The sequence below is a fragment of the Aquila chrysaetos genome, chromosome 2 (assembly GCF_900496995.4).
Source record: "Aquila chrysaetos chrysaetos chromosome 2, bAquChr1.4, whole genome shotgun sequence".
Lineage (NCBI taxonomy): Eukaryota > Metazoa > Chordata > Aves > Accipitriformes > Accipitridae > Aquila > Aquila chrysaetos.
In genome coordinates this window covers 78,798,029-78,813,165 of record NC_044005.1, presented here as the reverse complement: position 1 = coordinate 78,813,165, position 15,137 = coordinate 78,798,029, and the positions used below count along the sequence as shown (strand labels likewise).

The window sequence follows — 15,137 nt, the reverse complement described above, 5'->3', positions numbered from 1 at the left end:
TACGACATCATGCTCAGCAGTACAACGGGGGGTAGTCTTTCCAAGGTCGCTGTTGCTTGGAGACTGGCTGGGCAACAGTCTGCTGGTGGGAGGTGGTGAGTGATTGCCTTTGCATCACTCGGTGCAGTTTTATTTTTCCTTCACTTATTAAACTGTCTTTATCTCGACCCACAAGTTTTTCTCACTTTTGCTCTTCCGATTCTCTCCCCCACCTTGCTGGGGGGGAGTGAGCGAGCGATTAGGTGGGTGCTTAGCTGCTGGCTGAGGTCAGACCACATTTGCTCAAACCCACCACATGTTTTACTGGATAAGAGAACAAAGCCAAAATGTTCTACATGGGTCTGTAGGTGGGCATGACCCCAAGCATTGGCATGAAGTTATCCATACTCTGGAAGCATTAGCATGAAGTTATCCATACTCTGGAAGCATTAGCATGCCTCCTGGTGCAATTTTGTCCCACGCTAACTAGCATTATCCCAGTCAATGCCCTGAGTTCGGGAGAGTTGGAATTGGCAAGGGACCAGTGACAGCAGGGTGTTTGGATGTGGCCACCTTATTTTGGAGTACAAAGACATTAACTAATATAGACATGTGCTGTATCATTCCAGCTGGCAGCAGGATGAGTGAATGCTTTCTAACCCATTTTGTTTGCAAGTTCAAATAGATGTAGCCGTAATGTATCTTTAAAAAATTTACTGTATCAGTTATTTTTGAAAAACAAACTGAAGTTATGTGGCATGAGAAGACTTTGGATGGCCACAGTAATGTAGATACTATCTCCCTTTCCTGGATTATTTCTATTTCGGACTTTAACTACTTTCCTCAAAAGGGACCATTTCTCATTGTCTCCATACTGCTAATCCTAAAAGACACTGTCCTTTGAGGAAAACTGGGCACGCTTGAAACTGAGGGTGCTCTTAGGGGCAAAATCATCCTTTTCCTATTATCATTATTCTTATATAAAAACTTTTAAGTCCTATATATATACAACTGTGATTAAAAAATAAACATAAAAAGAATAAGGGTAGGCGAAATATGGTAATGCAACAGCATTGCAAAGCTATTGCTTCAACGGTTTCAGTCAATAGTGTAAATAGATGGAACTCTTAGAGTTATGCAGAGAAGGAATATTTGCTGACACCAATATCCCAGACAAGAAGATGGACTGCTTTCATATGGCAGGATTATAATCATCACAGTCAGACTAAGTGAAAGGCAACTGCAGGCTTTGTTGTTGAATTTCTCATTCTAGTCATCATTTTGATTGCTGTGGAAACTCCCTAAAATTACAGCAATTTTATTGTTAGTAAATGAGATCAAAATTTAGAATAGAGCAAACAGATGATCTGATTTAAGAGTAGAGATACTTAAGTGACAATCACATTCTCCTAAAAGAAAAAACTCTTTGACAAGTTTTTAGTCATCTAGCGTTGAGGGGCAACGCAAGGCATTATTTTCTATCTACCCAATGAGGGCTTTTCCTGGTAATTTTTCCATCAGGACATCAGCCCGCACTGGCTGCACTTGGATCCTCCTATAGGAATTTGAAGTCTCACATATCAGGCTCCACTGCTTTGACCATATCAGTATGCGTTCTGCTACCCTCTTATGTTATGCCATCTCTTCAAGGAAGCTCCTTCAATTCCTTGCCTTTGTCAGTGCCCGGACATCTCCTCCTCTTTTTCTCAGAACTCCACAGGGAGCTCCGGCTCAACTGTGCTCTGAACTACTCTGTTCTTTAGCTGCAGTCATTGCTGACTCATGTGTAACCCTTGTGCTTAGCTCAGCCACCCCTTCACTATCAATCCTGGCTCATTGCCCCTAGCTACTCACGCAGCCCCCACAGTGAACTTTTAAATAAATTAAAGTTAGGAAGACTAAGGACCTTTGGAATACTCTCGCATGGGTTGCTCATCACTCTAATTGACTGCTGACTCTTGTATCCTTCATTCTTCTCCAAACAGGTATAGCCATTAGTATGCTAATGCAACCAAATATTTCTACTTGCAACAACCCAAAGAGAGACCTAAAAATCTAGGCATCTTTATGTAATAAGTTGAAATGAACATACAGCACATTGTTGTATGTTATAGCCAAACAGCTTTTGCTTCATTGTTAATGCAGTTGTCTCATTATTGTGCTTCTTCAAACCTGCCTAGAGCATTTGTCTTCATTTAAGGGAGCATACTGCACATTCCATATTTTAACATAAAACCAATATGGAATTTTCATAGTCTAAAAACAGTTCCTGAAAAACAACTGTCCTGAAAACCAAAGCACAATAACATCAGTGAAGGCTGTTTATTATTTATCCATAATCTCCACCTTAATTTACATAGTTCCCAAGTAAATGGAATTGTTTCTGACAGCACAGTAGAACCACTCTGACAGCCAGCGTGCATTCTCTTTTTTCCTATGAGTCACAGCCAGTTACAGAGACTTTTCAGGCCAAATTGCAGTTTCATCGATATCAATCCAGTCCCTTATGTTCACACTGCACCCTCAGTTCTGCTTTTATAGTCCTGCTACCCTCAGCTATGAGCAAGAACATAAGAACTCCAATTCTTCAGTGGTTTTCAGAGACCAGGTTGATTTTGCTTGCCCATCAATTAAAAAAAAACAAATCTTTATTTTATCCACAAATCTATATTTTATCCAACTTTATACAAGAATCCTTCGGACTTGGTAATGCAAAACCTCACAAAGCTATTTTTATAGAGTAATTTTTCAGGAGAGCATCACCTTCAATTTAATTTTTTAATTGTCATTCCTCAATAGCTCAGTAATGAACAAGTTGGTTTTTACTTGAACTAAGCGTGATCACTTTACACTCAAAAGGGTTGATTTTTCAAAAAAAAAAAATAATGACCAAATACAAGAAAGAGAGCTAGGAAAGGGTGTTCTCTGGCACAGTGAAACATCACTACTACAATACAGTGATAGCGATTTGAGGTTAATTAGTCAGGAAGAAGTTGAAAAAACTTGGATTTAAATTGATTTTATGCTTCAGAGTTGTAAAGGGCTTCTTATTTTCTTTCAAGTCTTCCTGAAAACTTGCTGTTCTGAGCTTCATAAACTTCACAACACATTCATGTGAGGACATCATAGTTAAAATACTTAGTTATTTTGTCCTGACAGAGTTGACATTTACCTTGTTTAAAGTGTTTAACATCAAAGCTAACAGAATAAATTTGTGATGTGAAGTAGGCCATATTCACTTACCAGAAAAATATTCATCCAATACTTTGTAAACATTTAAAACACTTAGGATAAGAAGCAAGATCACAAGCCTCTGTTCATGCACCTCTCATCCCTTATTCTATAGCTGTAATGCCCAATATAAAGCCCACTTATATTAATGGGAGTCTTTCCACTGACTTTTGAATTAATCCTGTACCCAATTAGAGGATCGTATTCCTTCATGTCCTGACTGCCCAGAAAAATATACAAGTTCACAGCACAAAGGCAAAAAGGGAAGAGCTTCCCTTGCCCAGTTTTGTAATCGAAGAAATTACATTGGCTCTGAATAACCTGTTCTATGATATTGCTTGTGCTGAGCTCATTTGCTTGAATATAACCTAGCAATAACAATCCAAACCAGGAGGAAGACTAAAATGAGTATGAGCATAAGGAAACTGTATGAGAACTGTCTTCCAACTGGCTTTCAATTTACAGTAGGCACGCCACCGAGAAAGCAATTCGGAGTTAACACATTACGAACTTGCACATTGCACTGACAAGCTCCAGAGAATGCTGTAAACAACACGGAATGAAATTTACCGTCTCATGCGTTAGTAATAGCTGAGCATATTATGAATTATCCAGCTGCACTTCTTGCCTCTATCCCAACCAGTAACCAAAACGAGCCACAAATATTTCTACAGCCCCAAGGTGAACTAGCACACGGCTTGCATCCGTAGCAGCTGAGCCCTCCAGGGCGGGAGGACAGCTGTGGGCAAGGCGATCGTCAGGCAGGGTTCCTGGCCCCGGATCTCCTTCAGTCTGGGCCTGGGCCTGGGCCTGGGCTGGAAGAACATTTTTTGGCCCAGGTCAAAACTGTGCCAAGGAATTCAGTAAGGGTGTAGCAGCATGGATCACATGCCAGTGCATAAAGGATGCCTTTACTCTTACTAGTGTAGACAGATTCTGCCGTATGACAGAGCAAGGAAGGTTTGCAAATGCAGCGAGTAACTTCCACGAATTCTTTTCTATCCCCAAAATAGAAGACTATCCCTTCACATCTAGTTAACAGAATGATTTTGTACTATGTACGTTATAAGGTCTGGAGAAGAATAATGGCTAGCAGAGGAATTAGATTGGATAAGAAACATCAGCCCTTTATAGAAATAACTGTGGGATGCTAAAGTACAACTATACAGTATCAAATTTAAATGCAGAGGTTGTTGATATGAGTGATAGAGGTGACAACTACCAAAGGAGAACTTTCAAGGAAAAGAACTGCAAAGGGCAGAAGCTAACAAGAAGGCTCTGTACACTTTTTGTGGATCAGATATGAACATCACCTCTATTACTGGACTCTGCACCCTGGGAAAAAACAGGAGACATTCTGACTGATCTCCTTCATAAGTAAGTAAGTGTCAATAAAGATTGTGAATGCTTTACTCACAGGGAGGTAATTTTCAGAAATACCTTGGAGGTAAACACTGGAAAAAGAGGAGCAGGAACTGAATCTGTTGGTAAAGCATCTAGAGGAACTTTACGTGAAAATTAGAAGACAGATATTTCAAGTGTGTCTGGAAAGTGCAAATGTGGAGAAAACTTACAGTTTAAAGTATAAGTTTTCTTTTAGTCACACTCACAGCATTGCACTAGGATCACTGGGGTCATATTGTCAGATAAAAAGACAGACTCCAGAAGAGAAGACAAGATATGACAGGCAAACAAACCTTAAATCAAAATAGCTGAACAAATTATACTCCACTCTTGAGACTGAGCACATGTAGTGGCCCCAAAGTTTGGCAACTGTTGTGAAAATTTGCACATGATACAAAAACAAAAAAAAAATCAAAACTTGATACTGAAAATATCTTCCTGCGGCATTGTGGTGCTGTTGATGATATAGAAGTCCTTTGTGAGACTGTAGTCGTAAGCTAAACCAAAGGAACTGCAGAAACAGCTGGGTCATTTCCAGCCAGCTTATATGCTATTTATCAGAACCTAGAAAGGCATCTTGCTTGTTGTGGGCAAACAAAAGTTATTGAGTAGAAGAATGAAAAATTGAGTGTCCTTAGTTATCACTCATTATTTTTGTGGGGCAGATCACATAACTACTCAAAACCCACTGCTGTTGCACTAAAAAATTAACTTGGTCTGAAAATCCAGGTAGAGGTTACCATTCACACTGGATTGTACCACATACAGAATCCTGCAGTATAGTAATTAACTGCATATCTCTTCACATGAATGCTCATGAAGTCAAATGCTAATTATTTTGGGTTATCATGTTAGATAGCAGAACACAATGTAACGAAGTTAAACCACTTGAGCCTTCAACTTTTAAGGACACCAGAGAAGATTTTCAGAAGATCTAAAAGGTTGTCTATAAGCTAATTAAAGTAGTTTCATAGTTGTTGCTTTAAAATATGAGTAACATTATTTTAGAACAATTCCTTCCACTATTTTCAATATGGGTGCCAGATTTCCTGGATTCTTTGCTTGAACAAGTGGTATTAGCAGTTCTGAAGCCTGGCAAATGAAAAGAACATGGGATTTTTTAAATGAGATAGTACCTTCAAAGCTTTATGGTGCCGGTAATATTAATGATCCTGGAAGAGAAACCTGAAGGTCTACAGCTATGATTTCTCAGGCGTTTAAGATCCTAACAGTTTCAAATATGTTTGCAACTGAAGAGACAGCCTTCCTTGCCATATTTTTTTGTCATTGAAAAATCTGTCCTCCTTCCAGAAAAACACTCCTGAGATGCAAGCCCTTACTTCTTTGTTCCACAGCCTCTGAAAGTCCCTCTACTATTTCATGACAGTTTACTCTAGAAATTACTATTTAATCTAGAATTCAATATTATCTGACCTATATACTGTATCCCTGTATTCTGACAGTGTCTGCCATTCCTGAGACAAAGGTACGGTATTGTGCAAATCAGTTCAAAAATAAATGACAATAAAAAATCAAATAAAGAATAATAAGCAGTATTTTCCTTTATGAATTTATATATTTAATTTATATTTTTAATTTAAAGAAGGAAGGATAAGCTTTTATAGTTGAGGACTTGAGAGTCACGAAAAGCCAATAAAATACACCATTTTTGACATAGAATTATATTTCTGCTCTTCGCTACATCCTTCGCATTGTCTTTGCTTTGTTTGTTCTTCGTTTCTTTTATTATTGTGGTCTTTAACTGCTCTTTCTTTGTCTATATGGCACATGGTCAGAACTTTATAAGAATAAAATTAGCACCCATTTAGTTTATCTTCTTAGGTTTATCTCCTCAGAGCTAAGTCAAGGGCAAGATTTTTTTTAATCTCCAAGAAATTTTATCATTTAAATTATTTTCTACTAGTTTTCATTTCTACTTCATGACATAATCCAGCTGAGTGGATTTTAGCCATATTCATTTTGATATCACCAATGCAGATTTCATTTTTCATGTTCATTTTCCAGTAGCTTTGATTCTTATACTATTTATCAGAACCCAGAGACAGGCAACTAGTTTGCTGAAGGAAAAAGAACCTGTTTCAGGGCAAGACGACAAATCAGGTGTCCTTACTTAACCCTCTTTGTCTTTGTGGGGAAGATCTGTTCACACTGCTATTAAAAAACCCACTGTTCTATTAAAAAAAATAAATAAATAAACACCAACAACCAGATGCTCCAAAAATAATGATAAATTATTATCTTGAGGTTACATTTATGACCTACTTTTTGTAGGTCATAAAACCAGATAAATGTTCTCTCTATTATTCATCATTATTACATTAAAAATATTAATTGCTAGAATAAGTAGCTTTGAATTTCCACTGTTTTTTACATTTCTCAGCTGTGCTTCTGTACCCTCATTCGGAGTGGGTGTCTTACAAGAATGAAAGCAGGAAATAATTTGGTACCTGATGTGAGCTCTTGCTTTCAAAGGTGTATGGTTTATTAAAAAGGGATGAATGGTCTTACTTAGATATTCAAGGTAGCTAAACACTTGAGGCTCAATTAAAGCTCATGAAATTGTGCATTCTGAGGACAGAAAAGCTCCCTTCCCCCACTTGTAATTAGAATTAAATATAGGGAGCTGAGAACAACAGCAATGGGAGGAAGAGGAGGTTAAAGTAGCAGAGTTGACTTAATTTCAGGAGCTTGAAGAAATAGTGAATAAATTAGGCTGTTAAAATTCATTTTGTTGCAAGTTGACAGGTGCTCAGCACAGGTAATTAATTCAGTGAGTTTTAATAAACTAGAATTAGAAACAAATAAGGAACATCTCCTCCTAAAGCAGTGGGGAAGATGTATACCGCTATCTCTTGGCGCCGACAGGTTGACGCGCTGCGGCTCTCCGTGAGTCATGGGCCACAAGGTTTTAGTGAGGCTGCTGCGTGTGCGGCGAGGTGAGGGGAGGTGGTGGTCCCTTGGCAAGGGAGAAGAAGAGAAGGAGAAGGAGAGGCTGGGAGTAGTCCACGACCTGGTGAGAAAGAAGAGAATACTAATAAAGTACTTGCTAAAATTATGGCTCCCTGGCTAGAGATACTCAATGCCCCGTTTTTAATAACGGCCTTTGGTGAAAACGAATTTTTGCTCCTATTTGGAAATAGGCTTCCCAGATAAAGTGCTTTCCCAGCCAGAACAGTATTGTTTGTTTATTTGTTTATCAAAGGGGAAGAATACAGAAGTACATAAAAGCCAGATTTCCAGGAGGGTGTTGGTCAACCGTGCCGAGCCCATGGCTATACCTGGGAGACGGGCGTTTCGTTTGCCAGGATTGCTTCTCTGGCTGGGGAAGGAGGGAAGCTGAATTCACTTCAAGCACTGCCTGCTCAGAATTCTGTCATCTCGATCCCCCAGTGGTTGTTAGGTGACGTTTTGAGGCTGATTTGCATCTTTCTGATGGTATGTGATGCAAATACGCCGTTATATCAGTGATACAGACTTACCGTCGCTGTTCATTAAAGACCCCTGTCTGCCATTCAGAAGAGTTAGTTATAATCAGCAGTCATATATTCCAGCTAGAGCAGAGATCGCTTCTAATAAAACTTGCTTCTGTCTTCTCATTTTGTGATCAACATGATCATTAACATTTTCATCACAGTTCTTTCTTCCACAACAACCATGTCCACATTTGTCTCAGATTATCATCATCTATCTTTCTTTCAATACAGGGGATAAATTATGAACTAAATCCTACAGTCTGTACTCAGTCAGCCATAAGGGTTAGCAATGTTTTCACCAAAAAGATCAGGATTTGTTTGTATTTGCATTATTTATAAGGGAAATAGTATATTCACATTTTTTTCAAGGTAATACTGTGTTTTATCAATGCAGTTTCTCCCTAAAAGTCTCTGTACTATTCCTCAAAAGTTGTCAAATTCTCATTCCAACAGAACATGCTAGCTTTTACAAAAACATTGATAGGAAAGCAAATTAAAGTTGTATAGTGGGACTTCATAACATGTGAGCCAGCTAGTAAAAGAAAGGACATTTCTGTATTTTCTATTTATTGTGTGTTTCACTGCGTAGCTTTCATTTTTAAATATTTATTTTTCATATACAGGAAATACTGCTGTCAGTCAGGCTTTAACAGGATAGATTTTATGAATCCACATACTTTATGGACATCTAAACATAAGAATTAATGGCAACATCTAGGATGGAATGACTAGTGCATTTTCAGGATCTGCTGTTTTTTTCCAGCTTACATTCCTCGCGTTTTAAAAACAAGCAGTAGTTCTCTTGCATATAATTATATAGAACCCCTTTCCCCAGATTTACATAGACAATTTGACCCAGCATTAGAAAACAAGATGTTTGTCACATCTGTAAATTCATAGCAGGAAATCATTAAGTTTTGACTCTTCAAGTGCATATCTTTTTGAAAGTTCAGAGGTTGATATCAGCTAATGCTAATATCAGCTGATATCAGCTATCAGCTATGTATTTGAGATAACTATTGGAGTGAACCAACACAACTGATTTCAGATAAGAATCTGGGAAAATTAACACAACAAAAAATAAAAATAAAAAAGACCTGAAAGTAATTAGGAATATAAAATGAACTAAAAAACACGCATGGTGTCATATATATCTTATCCTTCCCTAATTTTTGTAGCTGCCAGCCTCGATTCAACAATATATGCAAGCATCTATATATAATTAGCAACTTGCATATTTTCTTCCTAAATAGTTTGCTGAACTGGGATTTTTAGTACAAAAAATTGACTAGCCTTTTATGACATGTGTGTAAGATAGCTATTAGATGTGTATGCTGCATAAAGAAATAATCACAAAAATAATATCTACATTTCTTCACTATGATCTTGCATTGTTAATATTGGGTGTGTGAATTTTATTTTTTTTTTTAACCTTGATATAGTTTTGACACTTCAAATTGTGATAAGGATAAATTGTGATAAGGACCTTCTCAACATTACTGGTGTGGTCTTGGTTCTGGGGTACAATGCACACTGCATTTTATAGCCTGTTTTGAGCAACACAGTGGAGGGTAGATCATCATTTATGCCAAGAAGCTCATTTATACAAGCTACAATGTCAAGTTTAATTAAGGGCTACAGTGACAAAAGAAAGCCAATTGCATGTGCTCAAAATACTTTTCAGATGACAAATGGCTGATACCCAGATAAACAGTATCCAGGGTAATTGTTAAGGTTATGATACTTAAACCTGACTATAAAGATCTCAGGCAGTATATTCCAGTGTTTAATGTTCTGTAAGAATTAAATAAAAAATCAAATAAATCAAACTTAATCTATTGCCTAAAATTCAGATCTTTCTGCGTGGAGGGAAAGAAAATGTAACTGGCAATTAGGAGCATTTGTATCCCCACGTTTTCTTTATTCAGCTCTGTGAGATCCTATAATCAGTAACTTTGTAACTTGCTTACCACAATGGCTTTATGATGATGCCTGGTCAAAGTAAATGTGTAGAGAAAAATCTGGTGGCACGATTCGTTTTGTGTTCTTTGTCCCTGCTCAGCACACTTAGTGTTCGGGAAAACAGTCAAAACCTCTTCTGCCTAATCCCCATCAACATCTCTCTTTCTTTCTCTCTCTCTTTGTGGCCACCACATCATAAAGGGGGAGTTGATGCTAAGGATAAAGGTCAAGATGATAGAATATGACAACTCTTTGAATTGAAAAGAGAAATGAGTGTCCCTAAGTATTCAGCATGAGCTTCTCTTTGCTCCCTGCAGGGCATCTGCACCACAACCACCGCATTTTTACACTTCTTCTTCTTAGCTTCATTCTGTTGGGTTTTGACAGAAGCGTGGCAGTCATATATGGCTGTTACTGGCAAAATTAGGACACGGCTCATAAGGAAACGTTTCCTGTGCCTTGGATGGGGTAAGTCTGTAAAATTAATTTCCTCAGGACCAATGGAATGAAACATTTAATGCAGTGACAATGTCAAGAATATCATCATTTTCTTCAGTAAACCTGAAAGATAGTAGACAGCACGTTACTAAAAAGAAAACTAGGTTAGGAGCCCTTCCACTTTATCTCAAGCTCAAGCTATGCTGGTGTATATTTTAGCATTCTTTTATAAATATGTTTTAACAAAATTTTAGAAGTTTTTCAGCAAAGTAGTGTAATAACAAGTAATCAAAATAAAACAAGAAAAAACATTCACTGCATATTCATGAAGCCTCTTCCTAGTTCACTTTAAGACCTGTCAAATGTACCAGTAATTTAGCTACATCAAAGTGGTACACCGTGGGCAGAAAACAGTGTCCTCCTCCCTGCCGGTGCTTCAGAAAAACAAATCCTGCAATATCACTGTGCTTCATTAAATGATTCATTCCATGTAAAATTGGCCATTTTGATTTAGCCTGCCCCATCATTTTTTGTCCAGACAGAACAGCAATATTTTGCTGAGCATCTAACGGTTATTACTGCTTTGGTTTTTTCCAGGTTTACCAGCGTTAGTGGTTGCAATATCAATAGGCTTTACCAAGACAAAAGGATATGGAACAGCCCACTAGTAAGTCACTCTGAAATGATAAATTATGTTTTTAAGTAACAAGACTGTCATACCCATCAGGAATTCCATAGCATAGTCTGAAGGCTCTACAGGGACCCATTCACACTTGGAACTGCCCTAAGCGTCACTGAGTGGTCCACAAAAGAAGAAAGAGAAAACCATATGCCAGTCTTGGACTGAGCTCAGCAGAGCACCAGGGATCCTAGATTTCTTGTGAGGTTTTGAAGTCGCAAGCCTTTTAGAAACACCGAGGGTTAAGTCCACTCTAGACACCTAACATTTATATACATTTACCAAGGTGAAGGTCAAATGTTATGGGCAGCCTCTAAACATGTCTAAAACTCTACTGGCAAGAGTCTTTTTGGCACCCAGGTTTCTGCCCACCGAGCACGTACCTCGGCTTTAATGCCCCTGAGCTGCTGGGAGCCAAAGGCCCGCAGAAATCTCAAAATAGCTCTCCCGTCCATCCCCTCTCTCCCGGAGTGCCTGATCCAGCCCATTCCCTGGACCGTGCTGTACTTGAGAGACAGCGGCGAGGAGATCTGTGTACTTCATTTACATTTTATTAATGCAGTTCCTGTTTAGCCGCCTGGCTGGTTCCAGAGCGCATTTAGCACGCTGGGAAATTCACTCGTCAGCGAGGCTGCCCTTCGGTTGTCTCCTGCTGAAGAAGGAGCTTGGGCCGAGCCTCCCTCCTGCCAGCAGAACGCTCCAACCACCAAGACGTTATGTACGAGAGAGCACATTTCCTTCGGTCGTCCTGTTTGGAGCTCTCCTCACGTCGCCTAAGAAATTAAGTATGCATCTGGACAGAAAGAGAGGAAATATGACTCTATAGCCTGGTAATGAGGGCATTCATCAGAGATGAGGATGAGTTAGGTCAAGTCCTCACTTCAATGAATATTTAATTATTCTCCTTAGCATCATCGCTGAGTGAGATCAGGATTCCCCCTCCCTGCCCTGTGTCTCCCACCCTCTTGGCACACGGCGGGGGAGGCTTCGAGGCCTCGCTCCTGCTCTGCGTGGGTAAGGATTCAAAACCAAATCTCCGCCTGAATACCGGCTCTGACCACTGAGCTCTTTAGTTTTAAACTGTGACAACATGCGTCTTGCATTTTATTAATGAGGAATGGCTTACCTGACTGAAGTGCTTAACTGTGGGACAGCACTTAGAGCTGGCAATCATTAGTGAACCAACAGGCTTAGCCACCTTGTGGGTGTTAAATTAAGAACCTGCCCCTCTGACGTTTTTTCTAGCTAATATGTGCTCATCTTGCTGGCTTTTTTGTTATTTAGTCCTCGAAGGAGGACTGGAGAACCATTTAGGCTGTGAGGATTACAAATCACAAGTTTACAATGTCCAGACCCCATTGGGGATGTAGCCCTGTCCCTTGCAGGATCAAATCCACTGCATTTACTCTAGTGATACTATTCACGTGTGACTACTCGCTTTAGTTAGTGTTGCTTCCCGCTTCCCTCCTGGGCTGAATGCATTTTTAAAAGAGGATATACTGAAATATTCAGACAAAGCAACAAATCATTCATTAAGTATAACCTGGAAAGTAAAAAAGAGCAAGTCTCTGTCCATGTAACAGCTCCTCTCCCAGGATCCAAATTCAGGTGACATGGTACCGTGGGACAAAAGCACAAAAGAAGGTGTACAAGGGACAAACAGAACCATAACGCAGCTTTCTCATCTCACTTGCAAATACATTTTCTTGGCATTTGACATCAGAATAATATAAGGAAAACAGGGAATACAGGGAATGGAAATTCCTCCTCCATCACCAGCTGACGTGCTGTCCCACTCTAGAAGCCAGCAAAGAATTGTGTCCCATAACAACTGTTGGGCGATGTAAAGGCAGAGCTCCTGTTCTGCTCCTCCTCCCATAACTAAAGCACTTGTGTAAGTTTGTTATCTGCTTACACTGTATTTGGCCTGTTTGGCTGCAATCAGTTACACACATGCTGCCATCAGAAATGTATACTGTTGCAAACTATTCCTGGTCTGTAAGAGGCTGTTTTTCCAACTGTGGTTCCAAATGGAGAAAATGAAGAGTAAAAATGAAGGAATTGATTCCAGTCCCATAGTCCCACGCATGAAGAGATTGACCGAAAGGCCCAAGGATCTTTGAAACAGAGCTTGGCTTCATAACGTATTTGACTGTTGGGAGTGGCTTGACTTGTTCACACTCGAACCAATTCTGTGATCAACAGTCTCTGATTTCTATCTTTTTCTTTCAGCCCTAATTACTAGACAGTTATATTACTGTACATTTAAAACTACACATGGAAACTATTTCACCCAGACACTTGTACTGATATAGATACAGAAGCTGAAGGGATTTCCTAAAAATAATAAAACCCACAGTGACAAGCTTTTAGATATTTCAGGATATCTGAAAAATATTTGTGTGTCTGAAAGCTTGATTGCTTTTTCCAACTCTTTCTGTGTGTCTAATAAATATTGTTGCTGCCTCTCTTCAGACGATCAGAGCTATGAAAGCACCACTACTACAAGTTATAGTTAATAAACCTGCGTGACCCACTCACGTTTACATACAGTGCTGTATATTAATGAGCAGTGCAGATAACTTCCAGGAATTCGTTATATCAGCAAAAATTAAAATTCAGTCATAGTCATGTTCTCCTAAGAGAAGAAACCATTCTCCTGGAGAGCATCAAACAGCTCACAAAATCTACAGGACACAGAAGCAAGTCTACAGATACTTCATCACTCAGCAGAATTTTATGACCATGTAACATGGTCCCATAAAACCACCAGTGGATGCTCTTAATACTAATCAATTTATATGGCTTTCTGCTACATGGAGATCAGGGAGAAAGAAGACAGAATAGGAGAACAAAATAAAAACAACTATAAATCATAGAAAAAAGCTATCAGAGCAAAGAAAAAGAAGTAAAGAAGGAAAAATAGTAAAAAAATGACAGCAATTGCCTTACGGTATAAGGCGGCACCTGAGAATCTGTCTTCAGAAAGTTTTCAACAGAAAACGATTGGGGAAAAGTGCGTTTCAGATTCATCAACTGGCAGATATTGAATACATTGCAATGATCACATCACACATTGTTGAAAATCCAGATTGTTGAAAATTCAGATTGTGTAAAGAAAAGAAGACAACCTCTACATTTTTATCCAACTCTGCCTCTAAATGGAAGTCACTCTTTTCAACAGCCTTTTTATTTGAGGGCATGGGAAAGGGAGGGAACAATTCTCCCTTGGTCTTAATGATTTTTGTGGTAGAAACTGTTTTCTTTTTATATTAAAAAAAAATCTTGTTGACCCTTTTTTTCAGCACAGGTAACTGAAATTATGTTTCAACTACAATACATCAACAATTTTTATGAACTGATGTTTCTATCTCCCAATAAACGTGAAAATTTTAAGTACATGTCTTAGTTATGCAGCAGTCAAAAAGCAGTTTAAAAGCTCATACCAGTAGGGAAATGCACTGTGAATACATTCCCCCCTCTCAGAAGCCCATGTTCTCAGTCTCTCACAATAAATAACCTAGCTTTTGGAAAAAAATAGCAAGAAAAATTGCGGAACATTTTGAAAGCATTTTTCTTTGACATTACAAAAATAAATTGAACATAATTGTTGTAGTTGTTTTTTGAGGTAGGAGGTAGAATAGCCTGACAAGTATTACCTTTTTAACAGTGAAGCAGATATGAACTATTTGCATCAATTTATCATTCCAGAATTTAGCACAGTGATGCAGTTGGGTTCATGTGGCAGATTTCACATGGCTTCATTGCAATGGGAAACACTTTTATTCTTTGCGGTTCGAATTCCAGCCGTAATAGACCGTTAATATTATGATGTGCTTGCATTTAATTTACTTGGTTTTCGAAAGTACAAAAACAGGACTGGAAAATAAAAGAAGATATGTATTATTCTGATGTGAACGTTTCTGGATGTGAGATCCAAGTAAATTATT

General features: G+C 38.7%; 1 protein-coding gene across 7 annotated transcripts in view; it reads left to right on the top strand.

Annotated features, from left to right (window-relative positions):
• The window catches only part of ADGRB3 (adhesion G protein-coupled receptor B3), a 464,705-nt gene that overhangs the window by 409,062 nt on the left and 40,506 nt on the right, over positions 1 to 15,137 (top strand). For all 7 annotated transcript variants that reach the window (XM_030039030.2, XM_030039041.2, XM_030039021.2 and 4 more), the window contains 2 exons: positions 10,388 to 10,538; positions 11,106 to 11,175. In XM_030039030.2, coding sequence (XP_029894890.1) covers positions 10,388 to 10,538; positions 11,106 to 11,175 — 221 coding nt within the window. The remainder of the gene's footprint in view (positions 1 to 10,387; positions 10,539 to 11,105; positions 11,176 to 15,137) is intronic.